This window comes from Petaurus breviceps, unplaced genomic scaffold (assembly GCF_028583685.1).
Source record: "Petaurus breviceps papuanus isolate PSGF00001 unplaced genomic scaffold, PetGlider_PUasm1.0 126, whole genome shotgun sequence".
Classification (NCBI taxonomy): Eukaryota; Metazoa; Chordata; class Mammalia; order Diprotodontia; family Petauridae; genus Petaurus; species Petaurus breviceps.
Window position 1 is genome coordinate 14,960,713 of NW_027185655.1, and position 17,174 is coordinate 14,977,886.

Here is a 17,174-nt window from a genome sequence, read left to right on the forward strand (position 1 = left end):
CTTTCTTTCTTTCTTTTTGCTTTTTGGAGGGCAATTGGGGTTAAGTGACTTGCCCAAAGTCACCTGGCTAAGACATTATTTTCTTTAGTATTTTATGTACCCCTTTTACAAGCTTGTAATGGTCTTTTCATAATTTTCTTCTATCATTCTCATTTCTTTTCCCAATTTTTCCTCTACTATTTTCACTCAATTTTGAAAACTTTTTTTAAGCTCATCAAGAAATCCTTGGTTGGACTTGTGTCAAATTCCACATTTTTTTTTTCTTTGAGACTTTGTAGCTTTTTTTGACATGTGTTGCCTTCCTCTAAGTTTCTGTATTTATCTCTCCCTTCACCATGGCAGATTTTTATGGTCAGGTTCTTTTGTGGTTGTTGTTTGCTCATTTTTTTTTTCAAACTATTTCTTGACTTTCAACTTTATATTAAAGTTGGGCTTGGTTCCCAAGGCGGGGGCAGCAGTATGCACTGCTGTCTGGAATATGTGAGAAAGAGGCAGCAGGAAAAATGTGTCTGAGTCTTTCAATGTCATCTTTAATATAACAGTTGGCCCAGAAGCTGGATAAACCTTGCCATATGTATCTATCTGATTCCTTCCACTTGAGGAAAAAATGCTGTAGATTTTAATAGTTTTTTCATTAAAATTTTTTTTTCTTTAGCTCTTCCAGGAATTCTTGTTGGACTTATGTCCAATTTGCATTTTCTTTAAGGTTTTCTTCTTATATTTTCAAATCATTATCTTCTGAGTTTGTGTCAGCACGGAAGATGCTTATGGGCAACTTTTTTTTGTTATTTGCTCATTTTTCTAGCCTATTTCTTGACTTTGACTTTTATGATAGTGTTGGGCTCCGCTCAGTTCTAACACAAGGGTCTCCTTATAATCTCTTCCTGATCTGCTGTTTCATTCCTTTACCATCCCTGCGCACTAAGCACTCTCAGTGCCATCACTGCTTCTGCTATCACTTCTAATGGCTGCTGCTTCCTCCAAGCCCCATAGCTAATGCTGCTTCTATTGTATCACATTCCTGGATGACCCTACATTTTCCTAAGCTGCCATGGTCTGGAAAATGGCTTGCTGTGACTTGATTTGTCCTGCTGAAAATTTGATTTGATCTGCTTTTTAAAAGTTGTTTAGAGGGTTGGTTGGGTTGGGAGAGTTCAAAGGAAATGCTCACTTCATTCTTCCACCTTGGCTTCACCCCCTCTCTCCATATTCCCATTTCTTCATCAAAGGATCACATATTCAGAGATAAATGGAACCATAAGAAGGGACTTTAAACCACACACACACACACACACACATGCACGCACGCATGCACACAAACACACCTCCCTCCCATTTTACTGATGAAGAAATTAAAGCCCTGAGAAGTTAAATGGCCCAAAACTACATTGGTGACAGAGCACATATTGTAATTCTAGTATTCCCTCTGATTTCATATCCAGTGCTTTTTCCAGACCATGAGGATACCTCCTACAATTTTAGGGCACATTTTCAAGCTCCTTTCTCTTTCAATATGGTCATCTTTCATGGGGTCACTAAGATGCATCTAGAAGCAATAAGGTGAGTCAGTGGATAGAACACTGGCTCTGTAGTCAAGAGGACCTGAGTTCAAATTCAATCTCAGACCTGGATCCAGAGCATTAACCCCTGCTGTGTTCATTTTTCTCTCATCTGTAAAATGGGACTAATAATAGCATCTAATTCCCAACATTGTTGAAAGGATAAAATGAAGGAATAGTCATAAAATGTTATTTTTGTTATATATCCACAATGCTGCCAAGTCCTGGAATGCAAACGAGTGTTCTTGCTCATGTAGATTATTCTTTAGGGTGTGGACAGAAACACTAATCTTGCATGATTTTCTGAAAATATAAATTGCTGCCTTATGTAGGGGAAATGAAATTTTCTTCCAACTTAATATGGGCTGAATCCAATGACCTAATTTTTGGAAATGTATTTTATTTAAGGAGTTTATTTTATTTAATTAGTAATTAATTCAAGCTTAATTTTATTTATTTATGCCAACTACTACACATTATAGACACTAGAAAAGCTTTTTGCCACCATCTCTACTTTAAAAATTACCATTTTGCCCTATCATTTATTTCTTACAAGAAATTGAGGCAAAGATATTTAATCTCTTAGCCAGAAATTTTTCATGGTTAAGTCAGAGTATAGGTGCTGGTCACCACACCTTATTTCACGTTTTTAAGCTCTTAGAACTTGAGTTAGTAATGGAAGCACCTTGACATTATATTTCTGTTATTGATTTGGTAGCTCTCAAGATAAGATTACTTTTAAATGCCAAAAAAGAAAATGTCAGCAAGAGAAGGAAAGAATTATTTGACTTCTCAGATGACACAATGCCATTTCCAGTTTTGTTTACAATTAAAGAGTGGCATGAGCTTGGCAACAAATGGTTTTTATAAGAGTAAGGTGCCATCTGGCACTAACTCAGAGTGTCATGGAAGAAAGTAGGGGCTGATCAATGGCATAGAACATGGCACTAGAACAGTAAAACTAATGTGAAAACAGACAATAAAGAATCTATTGCTAGTCTTCTCTTTCTCTGTTGTTCCTTTACTTCCTTTTTGTTTATTTAGGGTCTTTTTATGTATAACATAGGAAGTTATGATCAGCACATGACCCTGTCTTAGAATTTAATAGGAGAAAGATGTTAGACTGGATCATGTTTGTGATCTCAAAATTCTCACTACTATGTAAGTCTATCTTTTTTTCTACCAATATTGTTCTATTTTTAAATTAAATCATTCTAAATCTCTGAACATTATGATCTCACAAGAATATCCACACTGATGAAATTATAGATCCATTAAATATCAATTTTATAAGTTTGTAAAAAGGAAAATGGTGAGCAGGATTTTTGTTGGTGGTTGGGGACATCATAAAATGATTGGCTCAGTAGGTTCTTGGTCACTTACTAGTTGATCAGCTTATTGATGATTACAGTTTCTCACCTGGAAATAAAGAGATTTATTAGCTCACATAGTGAAGCACTTGTTTCCACATCATTGATTTGGAAAGCAAAAGCATCAGAAGGTTGGGTTTTTTGTTTGTTTCTGTGATCAGTGACTCATTTATGGGAAGAAAAGAGCAGGATGCTCATGCCAGAGAGGTCATTTGGCAATGGAGAGCTCACAGTACCTAGAACATTTTAAGTCAGTTCACTATGTAAAACAATGAGAAGTTGGGAAATAAAATAAATATCTCCACACTTGAAAAATCAAGTACTTTTTCCACCCATGTTTTATATAGCACTTAAATAGAATATAGTTGGTGATTATTATTTCATTTGAAAAAGGTTTTTCCATTTTATGTTCTTGCCCAAAAGAAACATGCATGAACATGTTTGTGTGTTTGTGTGTGTGTTTCATGAAATCTTAGAAACTCCATATTGAATAGACTCTAAAGTAGGAGCTAAACCAGGGGTTCGGAACCTGCGGCCTTGAGGCCACATTTGGCCTGCTAGGTCCTCAAGTGCTGCCCTTTCACTGAATCCAAACGCCACAGAACAAATTCTTTCATTGAGGGCATTTGTTCTGTGAAGTTCGGATTCAGTCAAAGGGCAGTACTTGAGGACCTAGACATCCCAAACGTTTAAAATGTAGCTTATACCATCAGTCACTTTTTACTTTGTTTTAATGTCTGATCCGGATCTGTGATTGCATCAGTTCGCAGAATTCCCTGATGAAGAAATCCCCTACCAGTACCCCTGTTCTGCAAGTTTCAGTCTTAAAAGACTGTGTTTTCCGGGGCCACAAAGCAGTGACTTGCCAGACAGAATATAACTGAGGAGGGATTTCAACGTACATTGCCCAGACTCCACTATCCAAAGCCCATGGGTCTAGGACTCTTTCCATGATAGTGGAGATGAAAGCCCTGTTCTATTTGAGGGGAGGTCCAGAGTTGGCAGGAAGCAAAAGTTTTCATTCTTCTCCAGTCTTTGAGTTTTGAATAAGCACTTCTGCTTCCACAGCTTCAAGGGGGAGAATGGAAGAGGTCAAGCCCACTTCAGGCAGCTGAAGGAAGACTCTAGGAAGCCATGAGAAAGGCTGGTAGTCTATAGCATCGTTCTTATCCCCAGATTGCTACTCTAGAGACATGGGGGAGTTACCCCCTGGGTGAGGGCTAGAACTCTCTCTCCTAGTCCAACTGAGCAATGTGAGAGCTTATTCACTCCCTACGGTATGATCCTATGTATTCCTTCTCCAATTTAATAAACGGGTTTGTTTGCTATTTGCTATGTTCAGGGCAGCTATGTGGTGTAGTTGATAGTTGATATGTTGGTGTAGTTGGGAGTCAGGAGGACCCGAGTTGAAATCCGGCCTCAGATACTTATTAGTTGTTTGACCCTGGGTTGTCACTTAACCCTATTTGCCTCAGTTTCTGCATCTGTAAAATGAACTAGAGAAGAAAATGGTGAACCACCACAGCATCTGCCAAGAAGACCTCAAACAGGGTCATGAAAGAGTTGGACACAACTGAAATAACTCAACAAGGAAAGGGTTCAAGTCTTACATATAAAGCATAGGGTAATCCTTCCCCCCCTAATAATGACACAGTGATCAGAATTAGACTGAACCAGATCATATCCCCCTACACTTATACTATCTAAGGGAACAGAGAGATATAATCCTAGCCCAGTACACCCCTATCTCTGAGGAAAACCGAATGGTGGCCTCTGGCTCCAATCCCTTGCTTCCCCTTGCAGTAGGAATTAAAGTCTCCCTTGGGAGAAAGAATGGGGGGGTGGGGGAGGAGAAGAGGCTAGAGACATCTATATTCTGCCACCCTTTCAGCCTCAATGATGCCCCCATGCTACACACTACATGAGGTGATAGGCCTCACAGCAAATGGGGCCTTGCTATATATGAGACTCACTACCCTTTACTTAAAGGAAATAAGAGGGTCCACTCATTAATGGAAATAACAGCAAAATAACAACCAAATAGCCAACTTAGAATGCCACCATGCAAAATTTCTGGCAGTGGGCTTTCAAATCTCTGCACTATTAAATATTAGAACAAAAAATTTCTTGATATAATTATTTGAAGGTTTTCTTGCCTTTCTGTGAGATGCAGTACAGTTCAATGGATAGACTGAGCTAAGGTAAGGAAGACCTGACCTTGAACCCTTCCTAAAACATTTGGGAGCTAGGTGAGCATTGACAAATCACTCTTTCTGAACTTTAGTTTCTTCATCTTTAAAATGGGAATATAATAGTACTGACCAATATTGTGAAATTCAAATGAGACAATGTATATAAAATGCTTTGAAAATTTTAAAAGAATATATTAATGTGAACTATTTCTGTTCCCATTTTTGCTGTTGTTTCCATTATGTCAGTGGGTACCTAATAACATGGCTGTCTTATTTAAGGTAAAACAATTTTTTATCGAGCTAAAAAACAAACTCATTCTATTGAGTTCTCAGAATATTTAAACCAACGATCTTATTTAGTAAAATTCCCTTCCATTTCTCCAATCTCCCAACAAGACTTCTTCAGGAAGTCTTTACCACTAGTAGGTGGGTGACAACTTCTTAGGAATGGTATAGAGACTGGACTGGGTTAAAGTTCTCAAAGTGTGTCTGGGACCACCAGTGTTCCCTAAGACCCATCCTGGGGACCCAAAGGGCCAAAATTATTTTCATAATTATATCAAGATATTTTAATTTCTAATACGGTAAATATTTATAGATATAACCCATTTAAACAAAGGCTCTCAGGGATTTGGGGGGGGGTTCCTCAATAATGTTTAAGAGTATTTGACAACCAGCAGACCAGATGAAGGCCCTGAGATTCCACAATTCTTCAAAGTTTTTAATCACTTGAGTTAGGCCTCAGCTTGCAATCTTTTGAATCCTGCATTCCATAGTCACATAAGGACATAGATTCAGGGCTGGGAGAGACCTGAAAGTTCAAGTAATTTTACCCTTTCACTTAATAGATGAGGAAACTGAAACCCAGAAAGATTAACCTGCCCAAGGTCACAGAGTAAAATTGGACTTTGAGCCTAAAACAAGTACTTTCTCCATGAAAAGATCCCCATTTTAGAAATCTTCAGCAGACACACTGACAGATATCACTTATTCCAATAAGTATCTGAGTTTGGGATTTTTTTAGTGGTTCTCAAGACTAAAATAGCACAAAAATATTTGAATTCTCACTTATGTCTCAAAGGGGACTCATTTAGCACGTATAACGTCACCTGCTTCCTTGCTAAGACTATTTTTTGCAACATAAATATTGAAACATCAGAACCCAGGGGTTATTGGCAATAGCTTTTCTCCTGTATATCTGCAAAATTAACCAGTAAACTCATGCTCACTGGGGAGACAAGCTTTCTTCAACAGAATGGATTCTTCTCCCTCCAACGAGTGTTTTGGTTTTGATTTTGGTTTTGGTTTGTTTGCTCAATTTTTTGCTGGAGAAAGAAGAAGATTAGACTCATTCAACTTACCAAACGATTCCCTGAGCCCCAGAACCAATAGGCTTTAGATTCTGGTAGCGTTTGAGGACTGTGAACGTTGAATCTCCCACTTCAACACTGTAGAACTGGTTATCTACTTTGCTTTTGCTCATGTTGTAATGTTTGGCAATATATGACACATCCACTTGTTTGTCAAATCCCTGTCAGGAAGGATGAAAAAAAAAAGTGAGAAGAGTAAACCAGAAGCATGATAATGAAATGTAGAAAAGTCTGCTCTTTATAAAAATTCTAATAGTTGCTATCATCTCTCCTAAGTTTATATATGATCAGTGTTCACGTCTTTCCTAAAAATAGGCAAATCAGACCGACATCAGCCAGAAATGTAAGGATCAACTGAAATGTTGTTGTTGATCTAAAATACCTTTCTAAAGGAAATTTCTTTCACATGGAAAGTAATGATAATGGGTTGAGCTCAATTATTCAGGAGCTGTCCAGCTTCTATAGAACAGATGTCTCTGTAGCAGGGTAGAAAAACCCAGGGCCTAGAAGTCAAAACCTAGGTTCTAGGCCTGACTCTGACACAGAGTAACAAATCAGTCTTTCTAGGCCTTAGCTTCCTCATTTAAAAGCTGATATTTTATGACAGCTGATATTTTAGTGATTAAAAATTAATGATCTAGGTCACATGATCCAGAAAATATAAGTTTTCAATGAATCTTTATCATCTCAAAGCTGGGATAAGGAATTGTGTTCAAGATATGTAATAGTTAAGGCTGAAACCACAGGATAAGAAGACAGAAATACCACACAAGGTAAAAACCTAATGAAATAATATCATAAAAGTATACTTAGAGTTCCTATTCAAAGTTCCCACACCTACATCTAGAAGAGAAAATGACAGATGTGGAATACACACAAGTCAAAGAAAATTTGGCAAGAGAGATGCAAAAGTCAATAACTTTTTTTGTAGATAGTATTTTATTTTTCCCAAATACATGTAATTTCAGCATTCATTTTTTATAAGATTTTGAGTTTCAAATTTGTCCTCTCTCCCATCATCCCTCCCCAAGATGTCATGCAATCTAATATAGGTTATAAATGTGCAATCATGTTGAACATATTTCTTCTACATTAGTCTTATTGTGAAAGAAGAAACAGAAGAAAAAGGAAAAGTCATGAAAAACAAAAAACAAAAAAATGTAAAATAGTATGTTTCGATCTGCATTTAGACTCCATATTTCTTTCTCTGGATGTGGATAGCATTTTCCATCATGAGTCTTTTGGAATTGTCTTAGATCATTGTATTGCTGAGAAGACCTAAGTTTATCAAAGCTGATCACTGCACAATGGTGCTGTTTCTGTGTATGATGTTACAGATTAAAAGAAGTCTGAATTATCACTCCCCATCTATCAAATTGACAAAGATGATACAAGGCAAAAAAAAAAGGTCAGAAAGATCACAATACAGAAAAATAAATTTAAAAACTAAAATTACCAAAGATATCAGAAGTAAGAAAACTCAGTTAGAGACTTTGAACCTAGTAGATAAAACAGTATGGAAGATAATAATAGTGAAAAATAAATAGGGCCTCCACATGGGCTAAGAGAGTTCAAATATCACAAGACAAAGGAAAATGAATTAATGGCTGATGAGGCAGAGGAAGTTGCAGATTCCAAAGAGAGCACAGAACAATAGCGAGATGCTCCTGAATGATTAAAAGAGAACTAAGAATTGTGAAAGCAGAATTTATGGCTTATACAGCAGAGATAATTGGCAGAATAGAAAAACTACTGAGTCATGCCAACAAGTATCCAGGAATCAATCTACCAAAGCACACAAATTACTTGTATAGATTCAATTACAAAGTGTTTCTGCTCAGTGAAATGGAGAACAATTTTAAAAACTGGAGGACTATTCAGGGCTTGGGGATGGGCCATTCCCATGTAATAAAAATGGCATTATTATTATAGTTAATTTTACATTTTAGTGCCACACAAATCAAATGATCAAAGGGATACTTCATAGAACTTGATAAAAGAATAAAACAATAATAATAAAATAATATCCAAATAACTTGATAAAATTCAAATGGGAAAAACAGAAGATGAAGAATATCAAGGGAAATGACCTAAACAGGAAAAAGTGAAGAGGCAATAGCACTTCTAGACCTCAAACTAGTGATCATTAAAACCATGATTTACTGATTTAAAAGTAGAGAGGTAGATCAATGGAGCAGATTAGATAAGGAAGAGTAAGAAACAATGGAACTCAATAATCCACTGTTCAATAAACTATGTGTGTGTGTACACACACACATGCACATATACATATATATACCTCTCTCTTTCTCTCCCTATCTACACACACACACACACACAGATATAGATAGATAGATACATACATACATATATACATACATAGATATACATATACACACACAATCAGAGGTGCATTTAAGGGAAAAAAATCTATTTGATAAAAACAGTTGAAAAACCTGGAAGGAAATCTGGCAGAAATTAGGCTTTGACCAATATTTTATACCATATTTCACCATATGTCCCAAATGAATACGGCTTTAATATTAAAGAAGAGAGATCATACACCTCTCACAGCTATGATGATGGGATGTATTCTTAACCAAACAAAAGATAGAGACAGTTACAGAAGATAAAATAAATGACTTCCATTAAAAGAGATTTTCAAAAAGGAAAAGACAAAAACAAATAATGATCCCATTATTTGAGGAATTGATTGGGGAATCTGAATATAATAGAATTTTCTTTCACTGTAAGGAACAATGAATGAGAAGAAGATGAATAGACAATACATGATAATGTAATTGAAGATAACACTAGAGGACAAAAGAAATTAGCTAAAATAGAAAGAAAGAAAAGGAAGGAAGGAAGGAAAGAAGGAAGGAAGGAAGGAAGGAAGGAAGGAAGGAAGGAAGGAAGGAAGGAAGGAAGGAAGGAAGGAAGGAAAGGAGGGAGGGAGGGAGGGAGGGAAGGACTTAGGCAGAAAGAGAGAGAGAGAGAGAGAGAGAGAGAGAGAGAGAGAGAGAGAGAAGGGGAAATTATTAAGCATTTGCTACATACCAAGCACTGTGCTAAGCTCTGGGAATACAAACAGAAAAACAAAACAAGAAGACTGTCTCCATACACAACAATATCTTTTAGCAGCACTTTTTGGCGTAGCAAAGAACTGGAAGCAAAGTTGATGTCCCTCAAATGGGAAACAGCTAAGCAAATGATGACACATGAATGTAATAAAATATTACTGTGCCTAAACCTACATGGTCTGATAAATATATAACTTATAAGTGATGTAAACAGAGCCAAGAAAATAATGAAAATGACTACGATAATATAAATGAAAAAACCCACAAAACAATAAAAATAAATTTTGCAAAATTTAAAAGAACAACATTGTCCCCAAGATCAGATATGATGATATTTCTTCCCCATCTCACTTTTTTGCACAAGGGGGAGTCCTCAAGGACATACCATTGCATACATTGTCAGATTTTTTTTCAATGTATTGATTTATGTTTGCTAAATTTTCCTCTTAATTCTTTTTACTTTTTCTTTTAAAAAGGTTTTTTGTCTTAATATGGCTTTTGAAAGGGGAGAGAAGTGAGGTGGAGGGGTGCAGGGGAAAATATAGGCAATGTAAAAACAAAAGACCTCAACAGCAATTTCTTAAAAAGAAAAATAAACCACTAACCCACTTGCCCATATCTCTTAAATCTTTTTTACACTCATCTGTACTTGCAGTGAGGGTCCCATGAAATGAAATACATATACAATTTTCTAAAGCAGAGCATATCTTCACAGTAACACAACTAAAAGAGAAATATGACAAATTCAAAAACCTACCAATTCTATTATTCACTGATGTCTAAAGTTCATTTGAATTGGTACAACAAAACATAGCCTTAAAGGTTCTTCTTAAACAAGGCATGTATAATGCACACCCATTCTAAAACAAACAACTTTCTGATAACTTTGTTCAGTGCTCTGCTACTAACAAGTGAGACTAAACAGAGAGATATTTTCACCTGTATTCTTCACCAAATGTCCTAAAGGCTATTTTGCACAAATCTCCAGTAGAAGAAGTGATAGCAAGGTTCTCTAAATGCTTTCATTGTTGAATAGCATTATACTAATCTATCCCTGTAAATATTAGAGAACCTTCATAATGAATTTCATGGTCATCTAAAAGAGATCTGTCTACCTATACATACTAGGGGAAAATGGAACAAAATGTATAATGCTAGGATTATGACATGCAGTTCAACAGGTAACACTTTGAGTTATGCATCAGTATACAGGTGCATAAAAATATTTAGAAGTAAATATCTTTTATAGGCATACAAGACAGACAGTGAATGAGATGGACATGAAATTGTTCAGGAGGGACAATCTGGGAGACTGCAGTATTTGAAAGATCCTAAGTAGATTAAGACCACACAGGTCCATCTTTTTCTTTTTTTTAGATTTTTTTTTCAATTAACAAACATTTAAAAAGTCTCTAAACCACCCCCACAGAACCAGAAAAGAAAATGTAAAACAAAACTGTCATAACAAATATTCACAGCCAAATTTTTTCCACGTCCAAGTATATATGTCTCATTATGAATTCCTCATCTTTTTTTTGCTTTTTTTTTGGAGGGGGAAAGGAGGGCAATTGGGGTTAAGTGACTTGCCCAAGGTCACAAGGCTAGTGAGTGTTAAGTGTGTGAGGCTGGATTTGAGCTCAGGTCCTTCTGACTCCAGGGCCAGTGCTCTATTCACTGTGCCACCTAGCCACCCCAATGAAGACAGATACTACCCATCACCTCTTTTTTTTTCTTTTTGGAGGACAATTGGGGTTGACTTGCCCAAGGTCACACAGCTAGTTTGTGTGTGTGTGTGTGTGTGTGTGTGTGTTAAGTGTCTGGGCCGAATTCGAACTCAAGTCCTTCTGACTCCAGGTCCAGTGTTCAGTGCGCCACTTAGCTACCCCTTGAATTCCTCATCTTCAATTCTCCAGAATCATGGCTCTTAAATCATTCATTTTTACAATGTTGCTGTTATAGCAGACACAATTCTTCTGATTCTTCTCACTTCACTCTGCATCAGTATAATAGAATTCAATTCATTCATATACCATAATTTGTTCAGTCATTCTCCAACTGATGGACACTATTTTAGTCACCAATTTTTTGCCATTACAAATTGCTATAAGTATTTTTTTACATAGAGGTAAGTTCTTTTTATTATTCACTAATATCTCTGGGATACAGGCATCGTAGAGGTGTCGCCTATTCAGAGTATTTGTGCAATTTAATAACGTCTTTGAGAGCACGGATTATCTGAAGAAGCTAAAGGTCACTTTTCATCCTTGTTGCTTGTCTTTGCTGAGTTAGGACAAAGTAAACTTCCTTTGGTGAAATGTTCAATGGCTTACAAGTGCCTTGCTTCACAACATCACTGAAGTTGAACTAAGAGCATACTGGTGAAAGCAGATAGCAAAACTCAGAAAAAGTGATCACGCTGTCTTCGAATTTATGATAGATGAAGAAGAAAATGCTGGAAATAATTCTAGACTCTAGCAGAATAGATTCCCAAACTTTGCAAACAGGATAGTTATGATTCCACAGAAAGCTCAAGATGGGGAAGTGAAAGTCTGATGATAAAATCAGCAATCATTTAAAAGAGGACGCAAAGGGGGAACTGATTAGAGAAAATGACAGGCCTTCAACTGGAGTTAACTAATGAAATCAAATTTGAAAAGGATATGTATGTACAAGACAAGGGATCAAGGACAGATAACTGAAGATGAGGATGACCTTGTGGCATGGTCCTAGAAGATTGTCTTCGGGAAATTTAAAACCCAGTACAAGATGAGGTTTTCAATAAAGTGTCTAAGGCCAAAAAAGGAAGTAACCTTTCTCAAAGACATGTTAGTGTCAACATGCAGCTCAGAAAAGGAGTAGGAGGAACTTGCTTCCAGCAGAGGCTTTTTTTGGGAGGGGGGTGGATTACCTGTGGTTTCATTGGTGGGAATCATCCACTCCACTGATATAGCTCACAACTGATATGTAGGCTAGCGAGCTACCAGGGAAACTGAGGGGTTAAATAGCTTAGATCTGCTCATGTAACAAGTAGTTATCAGACACAGATTTGAATCCTAGCCCTGAATCCAGTATGCCAGGCTGTCTCGCTTTCAGACAATGGATTGATGATAATGGACAGGAGCCAGAAAGAGGTGGATGCATTGTGCTTCTGTTTCTGTCTAAAGCAGCCTGATCTTCATACCAATACACAGAACCGAACATTGAAACCATGGTCCAGATCTTGAAGTCTGAACACGTCGCATCCTAAGGGAGTGAAGGCATTTGCAAATGGAATTGCTGAATCACTCACTATCACGAATCATGGCCTGCTATGTAAGAGGCGCTGGGCTAGGCGCAGGAGAGAAATAAGCAACAACATGATTGTTTCTTTGGTGCCTCAGTTTGTCTTTATGGAACATGACCAAGATGAGAGGTCTGAGTTTTCTCAAACAAGATTAGCTTTTACAGAGACCAAGCTTGAGACAGCTGAAATGTTATCAAATGCTGCGGATCTTGTCTTGGTGTACTGAGACCAGATATGTTTCCACAAATAGCAAGGCTGTAGTAACCAGAATGTTCTCAGAGCGGCTGTCTCTAACCACACTATATCTTGTCCTCTGAGTGTTATATAGTTGTGATGACATTTTTTTTCTCCTCCTTCCTAGATATGAGAGGTCCCCAGATGTTATATACTGAACAGGCTTTCCAAATGCATCAAGTTGGGCTGACTTTTTTTTCCCTCCCTCATACCCCCTACACACACCCACATGCAGGATCCAGTGGGATTGGTTAGGAGAGGGGCTGGGAGTAAAAGAGAGGACGGAGTAGAAGGGGTAGGAGAGGACAGTAAGGGAGGGTAATGGTGAGAAAAAGTAGGACATGAGGGGCCTTGAGCTGCCCACAGTCCCCTCTCCTGACTTAGGGGAATGGGGAACTCTGATAAACTCTACTTTCAAAGAGCTTACATTCTACTGGTGAGATGTAGTTTGTGCACAGATACATAATCATCAGAGAAAAACAAAATTGAAATGATTGCAACAGCGTATAAGGGCTAGAAAGTGTTCGTGTAAGGGAATGAGGGAAGGCCTCTTGAAGGAGGCATGGAAAGCAGTTGGGAGTTCCAAGAGGTAGAGGTAAGAAGTGACATCATTTCCAGCATGGGAGCACCCTGTGCAAAAGCAAAGTAATTGGAAAAGTAATGCCATATACTATAAGTTGGTCATTTTGGTTGGAACACAGAGAGAAGGGGACAGACTTATATGTTAGGAAAATCACTTTGACAGCCATGTAAAGGCATGGATTTCAGAGAGGAGAAACCTGAAGCCAGGGTTAGGATGGTATTAGGACAATCTAGATGAAAGATAATCAATGAACATGATGTGAATTTGTAACAAGGAAGCTGAGGAAAGAGATGTCATGAAAAAAGAAATATTTCTGATATTTAAGAATCATGAAAATGAGCTAGTTGCTATAGGACTGTAAATATCTCTGGATTTTCAAAATAGAAACTATATCCTTCAAACTATAAATCAACAAACTTAAAGTCAGTTTCTTGTAAAATTTTAGAAAAAAAAACTATTAAGGGATTTCTTGGGAGCATGTGGGGAAATGGTTACAAAAATCAAAGTAGATTACAAAAGAATAAGTCATGCTAAATTAACCTCAATTATTTTTCTGACAAGGTTATTAGACTGGTAGATTATGGATATGCCATAAACAAGATTATATCTTATTTCAATAAAATATTTGACAAGGTATCTCACAATAACTTCATGGAGGCATATGGACTATACAGTATTGTGGGTAGGTGTATTCAGAAGTACTTGATTGACAGACCCAAAGAATGTTAATTATTAAATCCATCAGCTTTAAGGAAGGTCTCTACTGAAATGTCACATGCCTCTGTCTTTAGCCCTGTCTTCTCCCATATCCACTGACTTGAATGATGACACTGATAACATAGTTATCAAGTCTGAGGGTGACATGGAGCTGAGAGGATGAAGCACAATCTGGAATGACAGAATTGTCATATAAAAATTTCAAAAGGTTGGAATAATGCCAATAAGGTGAAATTTAATAGGCACATATTTAAAGTCCTGAATTTGAGTAAAAAAACAAAATGCCCAAATTCTAGATGAGAAAGGCATGGCTAAATAACAAAGGTGAAAAAACCTAGAGGTTTTAGTGACGGCGGCCAAGAAGTCCAGTGTGATCTTAGGCAAGGATTCCAGGAAAAAGGAGATAATAGTATTTCTACATTTTGCCCTAGTCAGGTAACTTATGGAAAGTTGTGTTCTGTCCTGAGTGCCACAGAAGGATACTGGTCATCTGGAGAATGTCCAGAGAAGGACAACATGGTGAAGGAACTCAAGTTTGTGTGATAAGAGTATCACTTGAAAGAATTGGAGAAGACTTAGGGGACACATGGTATCTGTCTTCAAATATGTGAAAGGACTGGGTTTAAAGGTTTGAAGGGCAGTCAGTAATAATTGGCAGAAGGTACAAAGAGGCAAATTTTTGTGTGATATAAGGAAAACCTTCTCAATAATTAGAACTATCCAAAAATGTAATCAATTTCCTTGGGAGGGAGTAGATTCTCCATAAGAAAAAAAAAAGAAAAGTTTTAAAGCAAAGGCTTGATGACTAATTGACTGGTAGTATGTTGCAGAATTAATTGCAGTTGAGGAAGAGATTGGATTGGATTACCACTAAGATTCTCTGGAGAGCTCCATGACTACAAATTCAGTACTTGTTGGTCATGTGATGTGATCATCAAAAAAGGTCGTGCTATCTTAGGATATCTTAATAGAAATAGAATGTCCAGAAGAAGACAATTGCCCTCCCCATTCTATGTTTCCTCAATCAGAGGAAGGATAGTGGAAGGCTTTCTACCATTTGGGGCACCATGTATTAGAAGCAACCTCAAAGACATTCAAGGTAAGGTCAAGGAGATAAGAAGCTATGTCATAAAAACATGGCACAAGTGAAGACAAGAAAAGTGTGATCATTTTCTCCAAATACTTAGAGGATTCTTATATCTTGATAATCAGGCTTATTCTTCATATATGCTAGGTCACAAGATGTAAGATACCGGACCCGTTTAGGGGGAGGAGAAAATACTGTTAGATCATATATTTAAAGCTGAAAGGGACCATAGAGGCCATTGAGTTCAACCTCCTCATTTTGCAGATGAGGAAACTGAGGCCCTTGAGTAGTTAAGTTTCTTTGTAACAGTGGTGGGTGGTGCTGGAGAGATGCATTAACCCAGTCCTTCTGTTTTCTTCTCCCGTCTGGAAATGGTGGAGTTGAATATCATCCATTCCTCTCCCATTTGCTTTTCTTTCTTGCTCACAATCAAAGACTGTGAAAACACTGTTACAACTCCCTCTCCTGTTATGCAAAGTTCAATTCAGACAAAAAGATATTAATACAATGATGTTCCTCAGAGTTCCCAGTTAAAAAGATTCCTATTGTTCAGACAGAGGTTTAGTTCCTCACCCTAATTTAAGTCTTTTGTGCATCTGCAGTGAACCCTTGGCTTAACATTTAAGGCAAAAATCAAGATACAGGAAACTTAGATAAAAGAAGCCAGTAGAGTATAATATAATGTGTATTATTGGACAAGGACAGGGAGAAGAAGCCGGGAAGAATAGACCTCTCCCAATGTCTTTCAGTCATTGAAATGCTCATTATAAGTGACGGCGTCGTCGGTTGGAGCTCTCTGCTTCAAGATGCCCGTGGGGCTGGACAGACCTCTTAATCTTTGCCTTCTTTGCTGGAGCTCAGGTCTCCCTTTGGTTTCTTCTGTTGCTTTTGCCCCTGTGCTAAGGGTGCTTCCAAACTTGGTGAATTAAGTTCTGAGCAGAGCAGGGGATGCTCTCTCATTGTGGCTGCTGCTGTTCTCCTGAATTCTGCTCCTTCCCAGAAGGCTTGTGACTTTCTCAGGGTCACACAGCTACTAATGTTTGGAGTGAAATCCCAACCCAGGTCTTTCTGACTCCCAATCCAGCATCCTAGCCACTATTCTATGCTGTCTCCAGACTGGTTGCAGCAATCCGCATTCTCATATTTTGTTCCAAAGGGATCTGCCCTGAGCTTTGGCCCCGTTTCTGGGCTCTGCAGTTTGGATGGGGGAAAAAGTCATACATACATGTGTAGGGTAACCTGTGAGTCTTCTTGTTAGTCTAGGTAGAGAATGCGCATGTATGGACAGGGCATGGAAAATTATGCCTAGAATCTCCTATACCAAGTCACACACCTGAGAACTTTCTCTACCCCACAAATCCAACAATGCATAACTTCTGAATATCATTCATATTTTAAAACCAAACAACTGAAGGGTTTAAATATTACAACATATTGCTTTAGACAATAATTGTAGTTTAACATAAGTCTTTCTTCAAAGATTTCTCAGATATCCTAAAGTTTTTTGCTAAGAGTAGAATGTGGAAAGAAAATAATTTACACAAGAGACTCAACACTAGATGAGACAAACAAGCACTCTTTCTCTCTCTACTTTTGTAACTGGAGAATTAACAGAGCATGAACAAAGCAGCCCTTCCTGCTTCTAGCCACGTGGTACTCAGTGCTGAAGGGAAATCTGGTTTCTTCCTCCCTCCCTCTC

The 17,174-nt window shown here is 37.6% G+C and overlaps 1 protein-coding gene across 22 annotated transcripts in view; it reads right to left on the reverse strand.

Annotated features, from left to right (window-relative positions):
- Positions 1 to 17,174, reverse strand: part of MAPK10 (mitogen-activated protein kinase 10) — a 257,723-nt gene that overhangs the window by 77,908 nt on the left and 162,641 nt on the right. For all 22 annotated transcript variants that reach the window (XM_069093364.1, XM_069093328.1, XM_069093333.1 and 19 more), the window contains one exon: positions 6,483 to 6,652. In XM_069093364.1, coding sequence (XP_068949465.1) covers positions 6,483 to 6,652 — 170 coding nt within the window. The remainder of the gene's footprint in view (positions 1 to 6,482; positions 6,653 to 17,174) is intronic.